Here is a 17,151-nt window from a genome sequence, read left to right as displayed (position 1 = left end):
CTTTCTCCACACAGAAGACACACAGGTTTTCCAGCTACGTCCATGAACATGTTCTTCGACTCTCACCTTGTTTGAAACCCGCGGTTCTCAGTGTCCACCTTCCGTTTTGCCATTTTTGATGGGTATCTGAAAGCTAATGTCACTGTTATGGGAACGACTGCTAGACTAATAAATATTTAAATAAAGCGGCCGACTGCTTGGCGCGTCACCGTTGCATTGTGGGAAATGTAGTTTTGGTGCGTGTAAAAGATCTGCGGGCTCTCGGCTTGCTGCGGTCCGCGGGCCGGTTCTAATAATAAATCAATATCATCCCAGGGGCCACTGAAAACATTCTCTCGGGCCGGATTTGGCCCGCGGGCCGGCACTTTGACATATGTGCTTTAGAGAATGGACTATGACGACTTGATCTGCTTCGTTCTTAATGACGCATTCATACTGCCATTAATTACAAAGGACATCATTTCACTGCATTTGACTTTTTATTCTTTCAGTCTACCTGCATTGCTCGGATGTTATTTCACTTTTTGTCATTTATGTTATTCAATGAATTCCCATGATTCCACAAATAACATGTTCCTCACATGATGTTCATCATATCTTTTGCCATGTAGTGCACATTTATTTGCTTTTTGATTGTATGAACAGCTGTTTTGCCCATAGTCTGTCCATCCCATAGTTGTGCTTGCCATCATGCTTATTTGTGATGTTGTCATAATAATTCACCAATGCATGTGTGCAGTGGCGGTTCCTGGCATGTGTGACACGTGGGCAGGGATCGCGTCCTCCCCGAGAAAACAACAACAAAAAGTTTGCCGCCTGAAATGATTTTCTATGGCATGAAGCCGTGTTTCCCAAACACGGCTACATGCACCCCTCGGTGTACATGAGCACATCGCAGGGAGGGGGTGGGGGGCGTGGAAATAGGTCATTCATTATCTCCTAGTTTGTTATCCTGTGGGACAGCCACGCCAAAATCAGAACAAGTCAACGCAAGTGTCTCAATGAGTACGTTAACATGCTGTCAATATTTGGGTTAAGGTCCAAATGCTGGTACAAGTACTTTCTGTACACACACACACACACACACACACACACACACACACACACACACACACACACACAAAAAAAAACAAAACACAAAGATTTCTTGTGGATAGAGCATGCACCAATGTTTCGCTCAAAGGAGGTAACCCGTTTGCATTTATATGACCACATTTTCGGATTAGAAAAGGGGCATTCCAGGGGCCTCTTTTGTTTTTTTAACCCAAATATGCACATATGACATGGCCTTTCAAAACCCGAACACTGGCAATATTTTGCAAAGGTTATTGACTGGATGTAAACATACTCATGAATGCTCAGATAATTGGCATTGTGGGTCTGAATATTATTTGCGTTCAGTGTTTTGTTCCTGATATTTAACATTTAAATGACTGTGCTCCTTTGAATAAGGTCCCTTTAAACATTTTTTTAGGTTAATATTCTGAGTTCTATTGAACAAATACTCCCATTACTTTGATTCATATTTTTCGATTCATATTACTTGTTTATTTTCAAGGCAACACATTTATATATTTATGTTGAATTTTAATTAGGCGGGTCCAGTGGTTACAGCATGAACCTCACAGTGCAGAGGTATCTGGAATTGAACCCGGGTTAAATTCCAGATCCGGCCTCCCTGTGTGGAGTTTGCATGTTCTCCCCTTGCCTGTGTGGGTTTTCTCCAGGTACTCCGGTTTTCTCCTACATTCCAAAAAACCTGCATGGTAGGCTGATTGAACACTCTAAATTGTCCCTAGGTGTGAGTGTGGCATGGATGTTTGTTTGTCTCTGTGTGCCCTGCGATTGGCTGGCAACCAGTTCAGGGTGTCCCCCGCCTATTGCCCAAAGACGGCCGGGATAGGCTCCAGCACCCCCGCGAGCGACCCTTGTGAGGATAAGCAAATCAGAAAATGGATGGATGGAATTTTAATTAAAAAGAAGACAATGCACAAGAATTCATCCATCCATTATCTGGACCACTTAATGTCCAAGCATTAAATGTTCAAATTAAGACAACTTTAATTAAAAATAAATAAATAAATAAAAACTCAACAAAAGGTTCACGGTATGTTTGAAAAAATATTTGGAACAAAACCTACGACTGTCCAGATCAGTCTCAAATACATCAACAAATTGGGCGTAAAAATATAAAAGTAGTTACCAAGCACAGTACTCACTTTACTCAAAGTACAAACAAAGGCAGCACAACACATCGAGTACAGTCGTTGAAACAAAAACAATATGACCACACAAAGAAGAGACAAATAATTAAAATATGCAATTGTAATTTCTAAGACTGTGAAGCAGGCGGGGAAAATTGACCGAGCATGCCGAGCAGCATTTGAAAGTAATCGTAGCTAATTCGGGGTTTTATCATTTGTATGACTTGTTGCTTTGCGTCTCCTCGTTCTGTTTTTGTGTTCTACTTTGTTGTTGTGCGTCATCCTGTTCAGTTAAATTAGTGTTGTCTTCAGTGAGTACTCAGTTCATTTCTCTGCTCACTGTTCGCTTGTTTGAGTATGTCATTCACTCAAATGAAATTGACAAAGCTCTGATCAAGCCATATTGCAGTTGGTCATGACTTGCATTACTCACCAAAGCCAGTCACACTTAATATTACAGTTAAAATAAATGAGACCTATCTTGAAAGTCTGGGTAACCTCTCTTGTGTCAAAAAGATACTGTATTAGGTCGGGCGCATTGCCTTAGAAATCACACAGAATATAAACTACAAGTGTGGCTGCAGATGCGTTATGCATCCACTAGATAGAGCCAGGCTAAAGTGAATACAGTACAGCTTTTTATCGATCGAGCCCTGGCTGCGGTTGCGATGGTGGTAGGGTACAGGAAATACAATACAGCTTTATTTATATAGAGCCTTCACAACCGCTGCAGCTGTAACAAAGCGCAGAACATTTAAAATACTACGTCCAAGAAATCAGAATATTGATCCATATGTAGCTCCCTCAGAATGTCGCATGAAGCACGACACGAAGTACATAAAAACACAGGGTGTCATGTTTTGCGAGGTTGTAGTTAGAGGACCCCAAAAAGCAGGGAGGTAGGGAGAAGCAGGTTGGATTGACCAAAATGTATTTAACAAAAATGCAAACAGGAATACACTGGAGAAACTAACTCAAAAACTCACTCAAATAAAGTCCAGAAAAAAACCACAAGAAATCAAAGTAGCAAAAACCTAAGCCAGAAAACAACACATGACACGTGCACAGAGACACACAATGATCCGACATTGACTGTTCGGGCAGGGAGTCCTTTTAACCACACACTAATGAAACAATGACCAACAGGTGTGCCACTGCAGGAGGAGCCCGACAGTGCCACCTGTTGGTCACAAACAGAACCACCCTAACACAGGCTTTAATAACTTTGCTGCTGTAAATCGGGAATTTCTCCATTGTGAGACGAATAAAGTTTTTCTTATTCTTATTTATTGGCAAGCTGAGAGAACTGGTCATGAACACTGACATATAATTAAAACATATAAATACAAATGGCATTACAAAACAATAAACGAAAGACAAAAGTTATGGAGACAATTGATTCAACAATTGATTCAACAAAAAGGCACACAAACCTCGTGGGCTCACATCCACAAGGGGCTAAATATCCTTTGAAGTCTTGCTTGTCTCCTTCCTTCTTTTCGTCGGTAGTTAACTATGCTGTTGGTATTATCTTTGTTTCATGATGGCTGTGCAGAGCTCACAAAATAGTTGTCTGTTTGAGCGTGTATTGGCGAATACACGTGTTACTGAGTGTCCGGCGGAACCCTTTTAGGTTACAATTGGTTTCTGCTAATAACCACCACGAGACTAGACACTATCCAAACACTGACAGGGAAACAACTCAATGGGGGACAAGAGACTGTAACTAACACCATATATACTGTCGGCTTTTGGGAAAATTGAATGCTGTTGGTGCGCCTTGTGGTGCGGAAAAATTTTGTTCTTGATATATCTATAAAATAACACCATACATTTTAAAATATGTATTTTGTCTTCACGCAAATGATTCTCTGCCGTAGCTGTATTCTAATGTGTTTAAAAGGATAGATACTGTAAGATCCACTCGAGTATATTTTTCATCGGTGTGTGCACGCTTGTGTTTGTTGCAGTATGTGGGTGAGTGAGTGAGTGAGTGAGTGAGTGAGTGAGTGAGTGAGTGAGTGAGCGAGCGAGCGAGCGAGTGAGTGAGTGAGCGAGCGGAAGTGGGCTGAGTTACAGCATTTCGTGACACATTACTTCATGTTTGTCAACCAGAAAGAAGAACAAACGAGAAAACTGTCAGAGGGGAGCAGAGAAAATTTGACTGTGGAGGCCAAGTTACCCGCAGGTAAGATATGCTTGCATTTAAGTCTCATGTGCATTTTCAGAAGGTGCTATGCTGATAAATGACGTCACTGTAGTTGTTCAAAGTCTATTGTAAGGTTTCGGTCACAGAATAACATTTATATTAAATAATGGACACATAAATTGTTATGCTGGTTAAGCTCATATGCTCTTTGCTGTTATGTGGACAGGTGGGGCGTCAGCTGTTCTTTGCTCACAATCAAAAAGAGGAGCTTTTAAGAGGCAAGCACGCATTGGACAGCAGCTTCAGGATCCCTGGGTTCGCCTCGTGGAACATTTCCCTCACGATTTGCGAGAAGTCCGAGACCTACACACATTTCTCCACCACCCCGCAGACAGTGCTGTCACGATGAAAAATGAAGAGACCATGGCGGAGCTGAATTGCGGTGCCGCGGATGCTACTTCAATTCATCTGTCCAACCTCACCCCCGAAGACAAAGACGAGATCCCCATGGGATCAAAAAAAGGGCCTCCGGTGGCACCCAAGCCTGCTGGGTTTCGCCAGAGCCTGAAAAAGATTCGGCACGAGCAAGACCAGAAGATGCAGGGTGAACTTGCAAAGCCAAGGCACGCTGTCGGCTTCTACAGAAGCTTCAATAGGAGATTTGACTCATCTGTTTCCAACCTGTCCATTAAAGATAAAATCCACTCATTTGAGACTTTTTCAACCCCAGCCTCTCCAGAGAAAGTGGACACTAAGAGGCATGTAGTCCCATCTAGCTCGCTTCCTCTGATGGAGAGAGAGTTAGACAGAAAACATGCCACAAACAAAAATGAAGCCTCACAAGAAATCCAGGCAAAGCAGTCTGCATCTGTCACGGGAACAGACATGTCCGATTCTCCCTCTTCTATCATAGCATTCAATCTTGAAACGAGCAGGACAAAAAACATTCCCAAGGCTGAGCCTCAATCTAGTCAATTAGCTCCCGATCACTTGCCCTCTCAGACTGATGCAGAAGCTGCGACACAGTTTTCTCATTCACTTTCAGTCCAACATGCGTTAAATATCCACCCCTCCGAAGAATTGCTTGTTACTCCTGTACCGGAAGCTCGAGGAGTAGATGTCAGTAGCTCTGCAGAGTCCAAAGATTTCTCCACTCCATGCCTCGCCTCTGTGGGACTCAGTCATGCCGAAGAAGGGAGTTCTCCAGAAATGTCAGAACAGGAAGAAGTAAAGAATCAAACAGAACATTATCACTTGAACCCAAGTGACAATCCGTCGACCGACAATACCGCTCATCGAGACCTGGAGGGAGAGAATTTTGGTAAAATCCTTGCCTTTAGCAACCAGGTATTTTTACTCACAAAAATGTTCAATTATGTCACTTTTTACAAGCTTAGACTGCATGGTGCTCACAGTGTGATAATGTAGAGCACAGGTGTCAGATCCGAACCGCCACGTCATTTTATGTGGCCCGCGGATGCAAATCACGTGTCAACTTTCATGATCCTTGCTGAAATCTGTACCGACATGTCAAATTGTCATGGGTAATAAATATCATTGAGATTTTGCATCGGCCCTCCGAGGGAAGCCGTAATTCTGAAGTGACCCGCGACAAAAAATTTGTTATGACACCTCTGAATTGTAGAGCATTAAAAAACGTTGAGTCGAGTATTCCATTTAAATGTGGTGACATGGTTTCAGGTATCGCAAGTGTTGATGCGGACCCTTCCCGTGCCCACTGAGCATGGTCCGGCCGGTTACTCTCCAAACCTCTTAACCTCCACTGGTGAAGATGTGATCAACCCCCATGAGTGTGATCCCCTTTCAGATGTCACCGACACTGGATTTTCTATTAGGTGAGGACTTACACATTTCAATGTGGGAGCAGAAACTCTCACAAGACAGAGAGCTCTTTAGTCTTTCTGTTCAACAGGAAGTGGCTTTAAAACGAAAGTTCAGAATAACCACTTCCCGTTTCATCATCGCTGTTGTACAGATAATAGGGTGCAACTACTACCCTATGCGTGATAATCTGACCATCATCTGTTTGGTTTTTTTTTTTACCCTTAACACAGCTTGGCCACTCTCAGAGCATGTACAATTGAGTTTGAGGAGGGGGGATCCCCCCAAGAAGTGGTGGTTCCCTCTGCTTGCGCTCAGTCCGTCATTTCAGCGATCCCGTGTGAGGAAATAGAGATGATGATCAAAGAAGTCAGAGCTCTGGACGAAGATGTGCTGACGGTAAAACAACGGCAAAAATTAATATCCTGTCTAGCCGTTACAGGTAGCTGGCGACTACCTGACCTGACCTGACCTCGCCTTAACCCCTCTCAGGGACAGCGGTTACTACAGTGGACAGCCTATTATGTTATCAGGTTATAGGTTATCATTATTGGTGCATGAAAGGGTTCAGCAGGGAGCTTGTCCTCTCTGCTGGGTAACAGAAGAGCAATGTTGGTGCGATTGTGGTCTAGTAAAAGTAGCCAAAGCAAAGACAAAAAAACCAAAGCAGCGAAACCACTCTAATACGTTGCACAGATACGTTGAAGAGCTGCTGACTCTTCGTTTGACGAGCATGATTTGTTATTGAAATTAGTAATCTTTTCAAAACAGTAGGCTGATTCACTTACATTAATGTGGAAATCAGAGTTTGTCTGTCAGCCTTTTGGCAAGAGGTGGTATTGACACGCTGGACTGATTGCCAACCAATCACAGGGCACATATGGAAAAAAAGGCTTTCACAATCACGTTCGCAATTATAGGCAATTAATTTCTTTTCAATTAGCCAAACTTTTTGGAATGTGGGAGAAAGGCCACGCAAGCATAGGAAAGATATGCAAAGCCCACACAGGAAAGCCACAAATGAGATTTGAAGTGTGAACTTCAGAACTGTGAGTCGTGTGTGAATCTTGGCTATCGGGCTGTCCTCTTATTTATGGCTTTAATTCTTGTTAACTTTACCCATCCCTACTTTAGACCTGCTGTAATCTTACTTACTATTGAAGTATGCAGCCATCTGTGAGTACTAAACAATCAGACCGTATTCTTTGCCCCACTTAAAAGACAAAGGTGATGGAATTTAAGTCTGCAGCAGTTAAAATTAATAGAAATTGTGATGTGTGATAATTTTTTTTTCTGACTTTGATTTCGTACAGGGGTGGGCAATTTTCCCATATGAGAAACTGGAACACTTAAGCCAATATGCAAACCTCAACTTTTTGTATTTTATTGGTAATATTTTTAGAAAAAGCATTTCTCCTCCTTCAACAAATTGTGACGTGCAGATATGGAACATGCAAACTCCACACAGGGAGGCCGGAGCTGAAATTGAACCCGGTACCTCTGCACTGTGAAGTCGACGTGCTAACCACTGGACTACTGAGCCGCCTTATATTGATACAGTCATACCTGTCAACTCATACGGTTTAGCCATATTTTATATGGATTTTGTGGTGAATCTTACGTATATGGCCATATCGCACAAATCATATGGATTCTGAAAATTTCTTTTTTTTTTTTTTTTTTTTCCCCCCTAACAGGTAGTTCCGTTTGCTTTTGCCCAGAATGGTGCTCGTCTACTCGAATGCTTTCATTTCCGGTAACGTTCCAGTAAATCACGTGGTTCCTAGTTGAAAACAGCAGAGGTCAGAATTTGCAGCAAATTCAATTTCAGGACAGAAGCATACAACATGACAACCAATTGATTGATGTTGGTATGAAAACAAGAGATACACTTTGTCAGCTTGAGGAAGATGGGTGAGACCCTCAAGTCAAAGATGCATTCTTTCTAAGCGTGCGATGTTTTTATGAGGCAGAGTTAAAAAAGATGATTACAAAGTTTCCCTGGGAAAACCAAACAATCAAGGATCTGATAGTGTTGGATCCAAAAAAAAGACTCGATATCGACTACACTGTCATAATCAGATTGGGTGAAAAATTTGTCAAAGACCATGACCCAGAAGAACTCAAGGATGAGTTTGAGGAGTATCAGCTTTTGAGTGATGAGGACATTAAGTATACAAATGAAGATGGCACATCAAAGGCAGTGGATAAAATTTGGTTGGGAATTATGACTATGAAAACACCCATGGGCAAACCAATGTTTCATCATCTCAGCAAAGTGATGGAAGCAGTACTTTGCTTACCTCACAGCAATGCAGACTCTGAAAGAGTCTGCAGTGTTGTGAGAAAGGTTCACACAGATTTTCGAAAATCGCTTACACCAGAAACACTGACAGCATTATTGCAGTGCAAAGTAAATATGAATGGATGCTGTAACTTCGAGCCGATGGGTCAGCATTTGGAGTTGGTGAAAAAAGTAATGCAGGAATACAACTCTGAACACAGTAATGCCACGAAGTAGAATGATGATTAGACATTCACCTGCCATTGTATTATGGAGATCTACAATAAATATCATTAAAAATTTCGTGGGTTTTTTTCTGCCGTTATTTTGACATATAAAATGCTTTGGTATGTTATAAGGATTTTTTGCTCTTTATAAGGATTTTTTTGGTAGTTTATATGGGTTGGCGCTCCGAAAGGTTGACAGGTATGTACAGTGATGATTTATAATCCAGCCAATACATACAGTACCACTAGATTTACGTACAGAATTATCAGGCCAAGTTTTCTCAGGACTCTTCCCACCACCGTGCAGGAAATATCCACGTTGCTAACATTAGGACCACTGTTGCCATTTTTTCTCATATCTTGTTCAGGAAAAATACACACAAGGTACCGTATACAGGGTGTCCATAACGTCTGGGTATGGTCAAAAAAACAAAACAAAACAAAACATATACTTCTTGAAACAATTTGATTTAATTGTAATGTTGCTAAATAATATTTTTAAGATGATTTCCATAATTTTCAGCAAATAATTTGATGCGCTTTGCAGAATTCAGGTTAATTTTATGGAATATGTCTGCATTGCCGTTGATTCAGAAACATGGCATGACAGACTAAGCACTGACGGAGGCAGGTTTTCATCCATCAGTGTAATCGTCACTAACCGGGTCAAGTACCTCTCAGTCTGTCAAAGATGGACGCCCATTTAACTGACAACTGACAGCATCAGAAATGGAATCATCTTTATTGTTAAATGTCTTATTTGTGTATGTTTATGTGTCTTATTAGATTAAAAAATAAATAAATAAAACCTGACGTGTATACCGGCCTGAGGGGAAAGCCCTGTGGAGGGAACTCATTTTGGCCACTTGTGTCTGTGATATTGTCTAAGTCAGAATCGAAGGATGTTGTGCAGTCCCATGTTGACTGCGTCATCCACTGACCTGTTTGCCCGCTAGGCAAACTGCAGGGGGTCCAGCAAGAGCCAGTGATATTCTTTGGGTGGTCCACAACAAGGCGTTCGAAGGACTTCATGACCACAGACATCAGGGTATGGACACTAGGTATGGACTGACAATCAATGGACCGGCGGAATTTACTGACAGATGGATGGGAGCGTGGTTAAATATAACGACTGACGATTACAGTTTGGTTCGACTTGAAATAATGACGGACTGACAATGGAGGAGAGGTGCCTGAGACGCTGATGGATAATGAACAACACAAATTTTTAAATGCCCACCTCTGCTACCTCACTGTTACTAGCTTTCCATAGGTGTTTTCAAAATAAAAGCACTGCATAGCTTACGTTTTGGTTTGATAACAAGGTCACTGTCACTATAAGGGCTGGTCAGAGAGTATAGGCTGGCCAGATTTGGCCGCCCAGGCCGCACTTAGCTCAGATCCAATTTAGCATCTACAGTATATTTTTTCCTATGTCTGCTCATGGTCTGTCCTTCGTTCGATGTTGCGATTTAACAAATCGCAACATCAAACGAGTAATAATTATGACTGTCATGAAACAAGAGCTTTCTCCTCAGCAACTGCAAGACATCCATGTTGTGATTCTGCACAAGGAAGAGGGAGCTGGACTGGGCTTCAGCATTGCTGGAGGCTGTGACAGGGAGAGTAAAACTCTGACAGTAAGTAAGCATCGCTCACAACACCTTTGTTTGTTACACATCATCTTCAATTCAGTCTGCTTTGGCTGTAACCTTTGGGATGCTTATTAATATGTAACAACTTGTACAAGCTCTCCAAAACCCACACGATTAAAGCTGATCTCTGCGGACATGTGTGGTGGATGTCATCATATTTCATTCAACACCAAGCAAGCACCAACCTCTGGCACTCCTTTGAGAGCCACACAAACATGCTTTTTGCGTCCTTGTCGGAAGCGGTGATCAGGTTCAATGTTTCAAGTCTACAGTATTAACGCTTTCAGGGACAGCGGTTACTACAGCGGACAGCTTATCATGTTATCAGGTTACAGGGTGCATGAAAGGGTTAAACCATAGGTCTCATCTTTGATGTAGATCAAAAAAAGAGGTTACGTTTGATGAAGTGTCCCTGCCATCTGTGTGCTTTATCAAAACAATGTCTGCAGTCATCAATGAGTGTAATGCAAGTGGGAAAAAACATTCTTGCTTGGGCAGGTACACAAAGTGTTTCCCAACGGCCTTGCCACACAAGAGGGCACTATCCAGAAAGGAGACGAGGTGCTGTCTATCAATGGCCAAACACTCCGTGGCGTTACACATGCAGATGCCACTGCGGCACTGCGTCAAGCCCGCACTCCACAACTTGCTGTGGTCGTCGTCTGCAAGAGAGCAGAGGAACAGAGGGAAGACAGAAGGGAGGAGTCCATCTGTGCAAGTGCGTGAGTTCATTCAAATCGCCATCCATCCATTTTCCGATCCGCTTTATCCTCACAAGGGCCGTGGGGCGTGCTGGAGCCTATCCCAGCTGTCTTCGAGCAGTAGGCAGGGGACACCCTGAACTGGTTGCCAGCCAATCGCAGGGCACACACAGACGAACCACCATCCACGCTGACACTCACACCTAGGGACCATTTTGAGTGTTCAATCAGCCTGCCATGCATGTTTTTGGAATGTGGGAGGAAACAGGAGTACCCGGAGAAAAGGCCAGAGGAGAACATGCAAACTCCACACAGGGAGGCCGGAGCTGGAATTGAACCCGGTACCTCTGCACTGTGAAGCCAACGCACTTACTAACTGGTCGATGACCGGGCCGCCACTGATCCATAAAATGTAAAACTTAATTGAGGGAAAAAAACTTTTCCAAAGAGAGAAAACATCAAAACATGGTCTTGCCTACCAATAGGCAGTTTTTCCGAAGGGTGAATTAAAAATAAGCAGCTGAGATAATGTGCTTGCACGCGTAAGCACACCCTCTATCATGGGGATGTGGCAGTGTTCAGAGTTAAGCAATCACATTCAAACATGTTAAATAGGAGCCTGCACACACCTGCCACTATTTATAAAGCCCCAGATTATCCCCCAAATACTTTGCAGCTGTTCTAGCGTGCTTTTTTCCCCCTGAGATTCACAGTAGTCACATCTTACAGCACAAGCCATGGTCTGCGGAAAGCTTCCACAGCATCAGAGGCATCTCGTTGTTCAAAGGCCTCAGTCTTGAAACGATACAAAAGAAGTTCTAAGGGGTTAAATAAAGTATGAAAATACTTAAATGGAGGCAGTGGCACAACAGTGACATGACCAAGAATTGGATCCCTCTCCAAAATTGTCGAAAAGACTCTATAGAAGATAAGCCATCAGGTAAGCTGCCAAGAGCTCAATAGTAACATTGAAATGGTTGCAGATATTTCTGGAAAGTAATGGCCGTTAATGCATGTGCCCTTCAAACTTCTGCTAGAAACAAAAACAACCTCAAAAATGTCATAAAAGCCCTCTGGACTAACTGAACTTTGTTTGGGGTGAATTGGAGGCACTTTGAATGGTAGCAGGAGTACAGTATATACTGACTCTCTTTTAATTCTAAACACATTCCCAGTCAAAAGGCACACTTGTGCAACCACATTATCTCAGTTGGTTATTTTTACAACCCCTCTTGAAAAGATTTCAATTTATTTTGAATCCGTTTGTCTGTTTGCAGTGGAGGAGTCCGGCACTTTGGTGAGTGTGGAGCTGAAGAAAGGTGCAGGTGGAGTTGGCTTCACTTTGGAGGGAGGAAAGGGTTCGCTGCATGGAGATAGACCGTTATTCATCAACAGGATCTTCAAAGGTAAATAAGGTTTTAACTCAGTTATGGGGCAGATGCATGGTGGGTTAGTGTTTTTTGGGGCCAGTGCGCTGACATTTAAATTATTATTATCCTCCGTTTTACCCCAAGAGACCTGCCCACAATTTAGAAGGAGGAGCCCATGAATCCATTTGCAATTTCGGCAGCAAACTGAACCAGTCAATATCAGCAGCAGAGCTACGTGATAGCCAAGGGTGGTTAGAAGTCATGTCTGGATGCATATTTTCAAGGAATCCGTCTTTAGAATCGAACATTTGATTCTTGCAGTCATTATCAATTAAATCCATTTTTTTTTTACACCATAGCTGGTAAACAGCATGGCTGATAAGTCACAGTTTATTATGCCATCCACAGCCATGAATTAAAATGCTCAAATATGCAGAAACTTGCCCACCACATTCATAATAATAAAGTATTATTTCGGATCTGTCTCTGTGCTTCCCGGTACCAGATGAACTGTGGCCCAGTACAGCCCAAAACTGGCGGTTGGGGACCATCTACAGCAGGGGTGTCAAACTCAGGTCCTGGAGGGCCGCTGACCTGCACGTTTTCCAAGTCTCCGTGTTGCAACACACCTGATTCAAATGAACAGGTTCAATTTCAGGCTTCCGCAGAGCTTGCTGATGATCTGATCATTTGAATCAGGTGTGTTGCAACAGGGAGACTTGGAAAACATGAAGGACAGCGGCCCTCCAGGACCCGAGTTTGACACCCCTGATAGAGCAAAATGTCAAAATCAAGGCCCAGTGGCCAGATCTGGCCTGCCACATTATTTTATGTGGCCCGCGAAAGCAGCTGAAACATGTCAACTTCCATGATCCTTTCTAAAATGCCTCCCAAAATTTTAAATTCTCATATGTAACAAATAAGAAATATATTCGAAGCATTTTCTTGTTACCAAATACCTCATGATAGTAACTTTAAACAAGGAGTGTCAAACATACAGCCCGCGGGCCGGAACCAGCCCACAAGGAGTTTCGATCAGGCCCGCAGGATAATTTAAAAGTGAAAAAAATGCATAAAAGACACGAAATGAATATTTTTAATAAGGTGCACTTCATGGAGTATTTACTAGGGCGACACACTGTTTTGATCAGAGTAAAATGACAACATTGTTTTGATCAGAGAAGAAGGCAACTGCAGCCTCAGTCTGTCACTGAGACAGACCCAACACAGCGGACGCTATCAAAGACATATGAATACTTTATTCTTGACACATTTAATAGCACTCTCCTTAGTTTGTAAGGTGTAGGTAGGGATTACATTTAGATTTTATATGCACGTGTAAATGGTTTAAAAATTCCTTTCTTTATAAATCTCGTTTAATCTAAAAGTGCATGACTATATTTTTCAATACCAATTACTTGTTAAAGTTTTGTGCCTTTGTGCTATCAGTTGCAATGCATATATGTGAATGATAAAAGTAAATTGCACGTGTCAAAGGAAATCTAAGGAGCTTCATGAAATTTTTTGTAAAAGATCTGCTTATTAAATGGCAACATTTTCCTAATGTTCTTGTGCTTCTTAGACCAAAACAAAGACAAGACATTATTTTGATTATTTATAGCAGAGTATGGCATAATTTTAATGGTCCGGCCCACTTTACATTTACCGAGGCCTTGTGTGGCCCACAATGTGAAATGAGTTTGACACCCCTGACTTAAACAAGAGTTGAATCTACAGTTATTCTTGGCTTCTTCTATGGTTTCCGTCATAACTGCCCTCCAAGTGAAACGGTAACTGAAATGTGGCCCGCTCCTAAAATGAGTTTGACACCCCGATCTAGAGCAAGGGCGCCCAACCTTTTTTGACGAAAGATCTAGTTTTCAAGCAACCAAAATACCGTATCTGCACGCATACACGCACTCATTCATACGCATGCACACACGCATGCAACGATGAGCAACCGCCATGACGGTCCATAACATCAATGAAACCGAAAAATAAAGTAGATGCAAAGTTTGTGAGTTTGTGAAAGGGAAATCACTGCCTACCTTAGCAGAGAACTGATGCGGAGGCATTGGACGCACTTTTGCAGCGTCTTAAGTGCAATAACATCGCTATCGTAGCTCACACGATCTGTTTTTAAAATGTTTCTCCTGGCGCTCCAGATTCCCATTCTTTGCAGTTGCCATCGGTGAATTGTAGATGAGACACACTTTAAATGAGAATAACAATAACAAAAGAGATCTCAGCGGCCCTGATCATAGGCTGCAATGGTAGACTGCTGACCGCTAATAGCTTCCAGTGGTGCAGGTGACGCGCCGCCGTAGGTTAAAGGTGACCTGCTTTTTTAATTTCATTTGTTTTTAAATACTTTGTGAAACTGATAGTCTGTTTAGTGTACGAACACAAAAATATCTAATATATAATAACACGCTCACACACTTTTTTTTTCTCCATTTCTCTCTTCACCCCTCGCAATTTACTTTGGACCAGTCCGCGTGATACTGGTCAATCGCGATCGACTAGTTGGGCACCCCTTATCTAGAGTATCTAGACTGTTAATGAAGTTCTAGCCAGACATCTGTGAAAAGCGTGTGGCACATGGGGTGGACTTCTATGATTTCTTCCAGAAGTGTCGTGAACCAGTTTAAATTTCAGTATCAAAAGGTGAATTTTTCTGTTCTGCAGCAGCCAAGTCCAAGCACTTTGTGATGCAGAATAGTCTCAGAATATTTTTATTATACAAGGGATAGTCATTCACCAGGCACCTGTAGCTTCAGGAAGGAATAAGAGTCGAGAATCAATGGAATGATCGAGATATAAGGGTGGAGGGGCAGTCAGTCGTTTTTTGTGTGGAGAGTAAAAGACATGTCTTGCCTTCATCTCGTCACCCACAATATTATTACAAATGAGCATTGTTCTTCAGGTGGAGCAGCAGAACGATGCAGTCTTCAGTGTGGAGATCAAGTTTTGCAAGTCCAGGGTACCAGTCTTCAGGATATGACCCGCTTTGAGGCCTGGAACATGATCAAGGCTTTACCCGACGGGTCCATCACAGTGGAAATCAGGAGGAGACACAGCCACTAGAAGCTCTTTTCACTTCAAGAGGCCGCAAATCGCAACAGTGGATACGCATCCCAAGGACCTTTCCTTGAGATAATCACTCAAAGAATGTTGTACTGTTGTCAGCAAATTCATGGAAACCAGGTATTAGCTTCCCAGCATGATGCAGCATTTTTTATCTTTAAAAACACTGTTATTTCCTTCAGTTACAATAATCTCTGCAAAGTTACAGGACAACTCTGGAATTAGTTTGGGTCCTTCTCAGTTATGTACCTGAACATCTCATTGAATCTGTCAAGCATTATTGATTCATTTCAAATAAAGAATCTCAGCGCTTTTGTATGACAATGGTTGGTGCCGTAAATACCCTGCTCAGCATATTACCACTATCAATTTACAATGTATTAATTTTCAGGGACCGATATTCAATACAAAACAAAGTACAATGTTTAAAAAATTAAATGGAAAAATAAATAAAATTCACTCCCAAATACATATTTACATGTCTTTTCACACTCTACACATTCAACCCCAGATACTTGTTTTTTTTTTCAATTTTTCCAAGACTTAGGGTAAAAAAAAAAAAAAAGGGTCTAGAATTGGCTGGTACTGAATGAGTTAAAATACTGTATCTGACCAACCATATGGGGAAAAACATGGCTTTTCTTTTTGTTCACCGACAGGAATTTAAAATCCATCCATTTTCCGATCCACTTGATCCTCACAAGGGTCGCAGGGCATGCTAAAGCCTATCACAGCTGTCTTCGGGCAGTAGGCGGGGGACACCCTGAACTGTTCGCCAGCCAATCGCAGGGCACACAAAGACAAACAACCATCCACGCTCACACTCACAGCCAGGGACAACTTAGAGCAGGGGTGACGAACTCATTTTAGTCGCGGGCCAATTTGGAGTTACATCTTCCCTTGGAGGGCAGTCATAACAGTGAAACTACAAAATAATTATTTTTACGCAACAAATTAATAGATTAATAGTTTTTAAATCAGTCAAGTCGATTAAAATAGTTTGTTTAAATGAGGGTAAACGGGGTACAAAATGCTCCACCAACACGCCTTCCTCGGAGGAAGCAGAGTCTGGGGATCCCGAGGTGGGCTCTCCTATCTCTGTGGTTGAAGTCACCGATGTGGTTAAAAAGCTCCTCGGTGGCAAGGCCCCAGGGGTGGATGAGATCCGCCCGGATTTCCTCAAGGCTCTGGATGCTGTGGGGCTGTCCTGGCTGACACGCCTCTGCAGCATCGCGTGGTCATCGGGGAGAGTGCCTCTGGATTGGCAGACCGGGGTGGTGGTCCCTCTTTTTAAAAAGGGGGACCGGAGGGTGTGTTCCAACTACAGAGGGATCACACTCCTCAGCCTCCCTGGTAAGGTCTATTCAGGGGTGCTGGAGAGGAGGGTCCGTCGGGAAGTCGAGCCTCAGATTGAAGAGGAGCAGTGTGGTTTTCGTCCTGGCCCTGGAACTGTGAACCAGCTCTACACCCTTAGCAGGGTCCTCGAGGGTACGTGGGAACTCGCCCAACCAGTCTACATGTGTTTTGTGGACTTGGAGAAGGCATTTGACCGTGTCCCTCGGGGAGTTCTGTGGGGGGTGCTTCGGGAGTATGGGGTACCGAGCCCCCTGATACGGGCTGTTCGGTCCCTAT

The 17,151-nt window shown here is 42.8% G+C and overlaps 1 protein-coding gene across 2 annotated transcripts in view; it reads left to right on the top strand.

The window, feature by feature from the left end:
- The window catches only part of il16 (interleukin 16), a 49,526-nt gene extending 33,686 nt beyond the window's left edge, over positions 1-15,840 (top strand). For both annotated transcript variants that reach the window (XM_019874041.1, XM_019874040.1), the window contains exons 19-26: positions 4,320-4,392; positions 4,580-5,700; positions 6,055-6,209; positions 6,429-6,594; positions 10,245-10,346; positions 10,860-11,079; positions 12,340-12,468; positions 15,359-15,840. In XM_019874041.1, the coding sequence (XP_019729600.1) occupies positions 4,320-4,392; positions 4,580-5,700; positions 6,055-6,209; positions 6,429-6,594; positions 10,245-10,346; positions 10,860-11,079; positions 12,340-12,468; positions 15,359-15,519 (2,127 nt within the window). In that variant the 3' untranslated portion in view covers positions 15,520-15,840. The remainder of the gene's footprint in view (positions 1-4,319; positions 4,393-4,579; positions 5,701-6,054; positions 6,210-6,428; positions 6,595-10,244; positions 10,347-10,859; positions 11,080-12,339; positions 12,469-15,358) is intronic.
- The last annotated feature ends 1,311 nt before the right edge of the window (positions 15,841-17,151 follow it).

This window comes from Hippocampus comes, unplaced genomic scaffold, assembly GCF_001891065.2.
Source record: "Hippocampus comes isolate QL1 unplaced genomic scaffold, H_comes_QL1_v1.1 scaffold499, whole genome shotgun sequence".
NCBI classification, from domain to species: domain Eukaryota; kingdom Metazoa; phylum Chordata; class Actinopteri; order Syngnathiformes; family Syngnathidae; genus Hippocampus; species Hippocampus comes.
The sequence above is the reverse complement of the archived record's forward strand: the minus strand, read 5'-3'. Positions and strand labels throughout refer to the sequence as shown.